Below are 7427 nucleotides of genomic sequence, written 5' to 3'. Positions count from 1 at the left end.
TTATCACCTTACCTAATCCAATTTAAATTAATTTCTATCCAACACAATCTAAATCACAGCATCATTTTCCTCTTCCATAAATTTACCACAAAAAATGGAACCAGCTGTCTATAGACTACAAGAAACAGGGTGACATGGCAGAGAACATTGGTCCCTTTGACGCAGACACGACACAACACAACAGTATCTATCTACTCTTCTCTCTCTCTCTCTCCCGTTTGACCATCCACACAAACACGCAGAGAGCATCCACAGTGAATGTGAATCACTGTACTGCGCGTGCGTCACTTCTCTTTCTCTCTCTGCTTAGCCCCTCCTCTCTCTAGTCTTTCTGTAGCCAGCCCTTTTCATAGCGCAGTAACAGAACCTGCTTTTTTTTTGTATCATTTTTTCACTCTTTCTCTGCTACGTTGCTTGCCAGTCCCTCGAGCTTCATTTTCTTGGTCTCTGTGCACAATCCAATATGTCAACAGTCACATGATGCTCTCTTTCTTTCACATCTTTTCATTTCTTGATTCTCAATCATCACCATCTTTTACTCATTGATCTTTCTCTTTCTATGTTCAAGAGAATCACTTGTTCCTTGCTTCAAGACATGTAGATAATACTACCAAGTAACAGAATAATACAGGTAGGCCAGTACTGTTTCACTCCGCTTTCTACTGGGTCTTCTTGGCTGTCGTCTCCTGCTTTCTCCTGTCTTTTTCACTCTTTCCCATTGCATCCTTGTAATGCATCTTACTCCTTTTTCTTTCTCTTGGTATTCCGTTGCTGTTTTGGGCAAACTTGGTTAGCTACATTGTATTATTTTGTTGGAAAGAATGGTTAGTTTTTTTTCACATGGGCTTGGCTGATAGATGGTATTTGAGATTCGAGTGTGTTTTGTTTTGAAAGAGAGGGAGTTTTGGTGTATGGTTTTTGGTTTCTTGGAGAGATGAATGAAACAACAGGGAATCCAGCAGGGGCATGTTTGGCGTTGACAGAGAAAAAGGCTCATAGGTCTGGTGGTTGTGTTGGTATTTTCTTTCAGTTATTTGATTGGAATAGGAGATTCGCCAAGAAAAAACTCTTCTCCAAGAAATTGCTTCCTGCAGGTTAGTCCATTTATCTCTAAACCAAGAATACCCATTTGAACTAGAATGCTTAAAATTGATTTCTTTGGCTGTTTTATGCGTGTGCTGCTGCTGCTGTCCAGCTCGTGCAAAACATCCATCGAAGAAGTTTGGCGGGGATGAGAAGATGCCCAAAACAAAGCTCCATCTGGTATGCATTTTGGTTTATAAAGTTGGATCTTGATGTTCATAGATGTTTTTAAGGGACACTTATTTATATCTCAATAAAAAGAGATTTAATTCTGTGAGTTTGGTTAGGATTTTTATTTTTATTTTTGTTGTTTATCAAGAGGGCTTTTTGCTTGTGCTTGAATTGTAGATTGTTGATGAGAATAAAGGAGGTTTTCCAAATGTAAAGAAAAGCGGGAGTTGTAATAATGATATTGTAGTGAAAAAGCGTGAAATGAGAGCTCCAAGTTTGGTTGCTAGGTTGATGGGCCTCGATTCTTTGCCAGCTGTGCATCGAGATAAGCACAAAAAAGTTTCAAATTCTGTTGCTTGTGATGTTACCGAAGAGAAACTTGTTAATGATTGTCATAGTGAATCTGATAGGAATGATTTGAATATGGAGAAAGGGAGCACAAAGGTTGAATCTAGGCCTCAAAAGCTTCAAAAGACAGGCCAGTTTGAGAGACAAGCATTGACTAGGTTCGGAGCCGATGTGTTGCAAATTAACGGTGTTTTGTCAAGGTCGAGAAGGCATCATCATCCAAAACTTGCACCACCAGTTAAGAGTCCTAGGATTTCCTCGTCCAAGAATGCATCTAGGACGTCTAGGTTGATTGATGCTGCTACTAGAATTTTGGAACCTGGGTTGCAAGCTACCAATAGGTCAAAAAGTGCTCTTACTTATCCAAGTTCTATGAATTATTGTCCTAGGGATGAAGTTTTGAGAGAGGAGATTGGAATCATGTTACCAAACATTGTGAAACAAGAAGATATTGGAGATTGTAATGAGGGAGAAGGCACGTCTTTCATAGGGCAAACTTCTTGCAAAAATTGTGGTAATATGTTTGATGTTGTGGATACTAGACCCAATGTGAAGGAGCAGCAGTTCGTTTGTCCATCCACTCCTTCAAATTATATGTTCTCTCAAGAATCAGAAATGATTAAGCCTATGCCACCCATATCCACTCCTGAGCAAGAAAGAAATGTAATTTATCAGAGAAATTGGGACCGACAGTCCATTCCTGTGAAAGAAAAGGATAACACACGAGTACCAAGTCAAACCATCACAGTTATCAAACCTGTGTCTCCAGAGGGCCAATTGCAGCGGCAATTGAGAAGCCAGCAATGCAGGCCTCAACAGCAAGAGTCATCTTCTATTACTTATAAGCAAAGGATTCAGACTCAAAATGAGATGTTCATAAGCAGGGATGGAACTCCTCCAAGGGCCAAACTAAATAATCTGCAAAGCAGGAGAGCTTCTTCAGCTGCAAATGGTATTAATGAGGCAACAGATTTTGTTGCTTTGAACAGAAGCATAATCAGTCGTGGCAGGACAAGGGCATCTAACTTGGCTGATAATTCTACAATTGACAAAGACAGAAAATTTTGCAGCAGACGAGATGATTCCTTTTCACCGCTAAGGAGCCCAGGGCGCAAGAGGACAGTTGGTGTCAATGCACAAGTTGAAAGTACTGGACTTGCTAATCCGATGTCTATGGGACAAAGGAATACCAAGTCTGACAGTGTGAGTAGAAAAGTGGTTGCATCCAGCTCTCTCTCCATGGACCGTGCATGTATCAAAAGTAGATCTGTTAATGATGGAGAGTGTAATAAAAATAATGGCAGTAGGGAAAATGATGCTATATCTTTTACGTTTAATTCCCCATTTAGGCACAGAACTTTTGTTTCCAAGGGGCTGAAAGAGAGGAGTCTTCAAATTGATAAGAACACTTACCAAAGAAGGCTGGTGCTGGATGAAAATGATGGCAAAACACCTTTGCAGAATCAATTTCCATTAAGAGGAGATGCCCTGGGCACAATTTTAGAGCAAAAACTAAAGGAACTGGCTTCTCAAGAACAGGATGAATTGACAAGTGGAGGTGGTAAACCCATGAGATCTACTGCTATGATTCTCCAAGAGCTAATATTTGCTTTGGCTGCGGATCAGCCTACGTCTCCACATGCTCATATGTTTAATGCAGACAGAACTTACCAGGTTGGTTTGCTATGTATTGGCACGGTGCTGTCTTTTTATTATGCTGTCTATGGTCCAGAATTTCTGTGCTTATTTTGTTTTGGTTTTTGACTTAATTAAAGCATCTATGATTGAAGAAAAAACTACAAAACGTCCGTTCCCCTCTGATATCGGTACCTACCTTATCTCTAAATAATAAACTATTTTGAACTGTTTTAGCTTTGCATGTCTGTTTGGAGAATGCTGATTCTGGTGCTTGTGTTGAGTGAAATTTCTTATACCATTGGCGCAACCAAAATAAAAGAAAATGGAGAAATTAATGAAATTGTGCAAGGATTGCCTTTTCATTTGATATGTGTTCTCATTGATTAATGTCCCATGGGTTGCTATCTTTGTTTTATAGTTAGTTAAGAAGGTTGCGAAATTTGACTTTGTCGAATGACTGAGTTGCTGTTTGAAATTTGTGCACCATACAGCGCGTCTTAGTGATACTTGCTGTCAATGATGAGACGTAAGGCCTTAGGAGTTAAAACTTTTTGGCTTCACCCTCTCTTTTCTATTTCGTTTTCATGGAATGTGAGAAAACAAAATAAGTTCCCGTGATCAATTAGTTTCAGTGAAACATTGGCCTTTCCTTTCCTCCTCTTTTTCAACAAGTTTTATTCATGTCCTGGCAAGTTTCAACAATACTATTGAAGTTCAGCAACTTTATGAGTAAAGACTGGAAACTGGCTGTGGACAGGTGTGGAGAATGATAGATAAAGAGGGCATTTTTAACTTAGAGTGGGATCGAGGTGGTGATTGAGTGTTATAGATTAAAATATACAGAATATGAATTGAAAGCCAACAGTTTATAGGTGGCCCATTCCTAACATATGTTACTACTGAGTGGTAAAGATGGTACATCATAGGAAAAAGCTATTAGAAATGGAGTGAAAGCATTTGTGAGATACAAAAAAGTGTATGGGTAGCCCCAAAAGCATGTCAGAAGGAGAAACATGCTTTGGTTTGAAAGTTTATGAGGCAAAAAGGGATGTCTTAAACAATTGCTTTCCATGGTTAGCTAAAGTGATCGCCTCTGCATGCAAATCATCGTATTAGCATAATGGTTAAAAATGAAAATAATGTATTACAGAGGCACTGGAATTGTAGTTAACGACTGCAATTATAAGCTGCCTTTGTAAGCATTTTGAGGCAATAGGGAAGGTTTATCTTGTCAAATAAGCTAGAGACGTTACTGGAGCAGGAATGCATAAATAGAACTGAATAACCAGATTCATGGAACTAGCCCTGAGTTGTTCAATTCAAGGTCATCTTGAGGCCAATCACCCTAAACCTATACGCCATGAAAATTAACAGTTTTCCTTTTTGTGAAAGCTAGGTTTCCTTGATAGTATTTTATTCCCTAGGTGTGATTTTTAAAATTATTTTGTGCTTAATGTACCTTTACAATAACTGGACCTGACATGTCTAGCGTGTGCATTACTCTTCTCAGAAGGAAGGAAAAATCAGGAGGAATTCAGTTGGAATATCAGTTGATGGTGATCACCTTAGTCCTGGATCTGTTCTTGAAGCTTCTTTCTCAAATGACAGTTGCTTTTCAAGCAGTCTGGATGAGAGCTCAGGTAAGAAAGTGAAATTTTATGACAACGCAGAATGAGGGTTTCTTGAGTATATTTTATTGAACTACTGAGAACCTTGACTATGAATTTTCTGAAATAGTGGTGTGTGTGTGTGTGTATATATAAATATTAAAACCCTGTTTTCAGTCACTACTATGTTATCTAATCTTTTATCAAATATTTTGAGCTCTCTTTAAATGTATTATTTTGGCTTGTGATTCTAGGATGCAGGATGCTGCCGGACTCCATGGATTGCTCCTATGATCAACCACAACCAGTAGATACTGATACGGATCTTCTGGATTGTGCATCCTCTTTGATACAAGGGAGGACAGGTAGCAAGACGGTGACTGATCTTCTTAACCATGTTTCTAGGATATTACAGAGCATCAATCTTGCTGGTGGCAGGTTAACTGGAAACAAGCTCACTCATGCAAAGGAGGTTATCTTGAATGCTGAACTGTTGTTTGGTAAAGCAACACTATGTAATTCAGATAGAATGAAGAGATTTCTCGTTGGACCCTTTCTGCTTGACGGACTTGAAACTCTGGCTGGTGCCTTGGGGAAAACTCTTAATTGCCTTCCTGGATTTGAAGAGAGCAAGGAGGGTAATCAACTCAGAAGCTTTCTTTTTGATTGTGTGATAGAATGCCTAGATTCAAAATACACCCGGTGCATTAACACTGGATTCAATACGTGGAAAAGAGTACCGCCATGCATGAATGCAGAAATGTTGATTCAAGAGATCGGCGAGGAAGTCGGAAGGTGGACGGATTTTGCTGGGATGATTCCAGATGAGATAATAGATTGGGAGATGAGTCATTCCTTGGGAAAATGGACAGATTTTGAAATTGAAGGGTTCGAAACTGGTGCAGAAATCGACAGGGACATACTTCAGACTCTGGTTGAGGAAATTGCTGTCGACCTTTGGGAGTGCAGGGTATCCTCCTTTTGAGGGGTGCGACTAACATAATGGAATTTGCAAGTGTATTTTGTTTTACTATGGTGCCACATTGTCTACTATGAAAGTGGCATTTTATTTTTTTCTTAAAAACAATGTCTAACGTCATTGATGGTTAGTTGTAACTTGTCTTGACAATGAAAAGCAGCTCCAAATGGTCTTCTGTATAATTCTGTAGTCTGTATCCTTTAAGATCGATCGCTTTTTCAGACCCGTGAAATAATCAGCTCTTATTTATGATTCGGTTTGAAACAAAACAACCAGTTCTCTAGCGTTCTTCGTCAAACTCAATTGCAGAATGTTATTGTCTCTATGCAAAGTACACTGGCACAGACAATGAATGCATCTATGACACATTTTCTCGCCTTTTCTGCTGGGATGCAAACCTAAGCTGGTATGGTGTGTTGAAAATAAATTAGATTTTTAGTTTAAATAAAAAAATAAAATAAAAGGAACTGGTTGAGTGGTTAAGTCGGTAGAATAACTTGTCTAGTTAGAATAGGTTTTCTTGTTTAGTTCCATTTCTTATTTGTCTAGGATTTTAGATCTATAAATAAGCTGTAATCAAGATCATAATACATTGAATAGAAAAGAAATCTAAGAAAAATACTCAATAAAGTATATCTTCCTCTTAAAATCTCTCTTGATCTTTAGCTTTGCAATTCAACATTATTGTCCATAATAAGTTTCTTGAATTGATTTTCTTTCAACAAGTAGTGTCAAAGCTTGTTCTTATTGTTTAACATGACCAATCTAAACTTCCCATTATAGTGTCCTTGTTTGACAAAGGATAATCATGAGATTTGATGTACCCGTGTGGAAGCTTGGCTAAGTTCCGAAGATGTGTGAGAAACAGCAACAAAAGGCTTTGAAGAGCCTGTAGAAGAAGTGACATTAACATCTTCCCCAAAGAAGGCCATGCAGAAAGCATGAAAGAAGGATCAACAAGCATTCATAATCATTTATTAATGTTTGGATGACACCACTTTTGAGATTGTGGCTGACGCAACCATTGCCAAGCAAGTATGAAAAGCTTTGCAACAATTAAAACGTATAAAAGGTACACTTGCAAAAGTTACATGGTGCTTTGAAAATTTACATATGCTTGAATCAGAATATCAAATTACTTTGTTAGAGTATTGGCCATATACAATCAGATGAAAAGATATGGGGAGAAGATGGAAGAAACACGTGGTAGAAAAGATCTTATGCTCTTTGCAAAAGAAATTCCACTATGTAGTGGTCGTAATAGAAGAATCATAAAATATAATTTTTTTAACAATTCAAGGTCTCATGGGATAACTACAAGCCTATGAAAAAAGAGTCAACAAAATTCAAGAAAACATGGATGCACAAGCACTCTTCTCAAAATTCTTAACAAAATAGAATCAAGATTACTCTTAATATATCCAAGGAGGTAGAGGTCATAGACAAGACAGGGGACGATGAGGAAAAGATAGATTTAGAAGAGAACACTAAAGTAGCCTCAATAGATCAATCAGTCGACTGATTGAAACTAACCGATCGACTAGATCCTTATACATTAGCTATTCGAGACCTAGGTTTGAAAAAATAAAAATTAATTCTTA

General features: G+C 38.1%; 1 protein-coding gene across 1 annotated transcript; it reads left to right on the top strand.

The window, feature by feature from the left end:
* Positions 1–241: 241 nt before the first annotated feature.
* On the top strand, positions 242–6047 carry LOC118055971 (uncharacterized). The gene is made up of 5 exons (XM_035068023.2): positions 242–1094; positions 1196–1263; positions 1432–3276; positions 4751–4880; positions 5102–6047. The coding sequence occupies exons 1-5, from the start codon at positions 935–937 to the stop codon at positions 5830–5832; spliced, it is 2934 nt and encodes a 977-aa protein (XP_034923914.1). The 5' UTR covers positions 242–934; the 3' UTR covers positions 5833–6047.
* Positions 6048–7427: the final 1380 nt, after the last annotated feature.

The sequence above is a fragment of the Populus alba genome, chromosome 4 (genome assembly GCF_005239225.2).
Source record: "Populus alba chromosome 4, ASM523922v2, whole genome shotgun sequence".
Taxonomy (NCBI): Eukaryota; Viridiplantae; Streptophyta; class Magnoliopsida; order Malpighiales; family Salicaceae; genus Populus; species Populus alba.
Note: the sequence above shows the minus strand (reverse complement) of the source record. Positions and strands in the feature narration are given on the sequence as shown.

What these genes read in the sequence shown, in the direction of transcription:
- LOC118055971 (XM_035068023.2), top strand. Translation starts at nt 935, where the DNA reads ATGAATGAAACAACAGGGAATCCAGCAGGGGCATGTTTGGCGTTGACA. An exon ending in ATGCAGACAGAACTTACCAG is followed by an intron (nt 3,277 to 4,750) that starts GTTGGTTTGCTA and finishes TACTCTTCTCAG; the next exon opens with AAGGAAGGAAAAATCAGGAG. An exon ending in CAGTCTGGATGAGAGCTCAG is followed by an intron (nt 4,881 to 5,101) that starts GTAAGAAAGTGA and finishes TTGTGATTCTAG; the next exon opens with GATGCAGGATGCTGCCGGAC.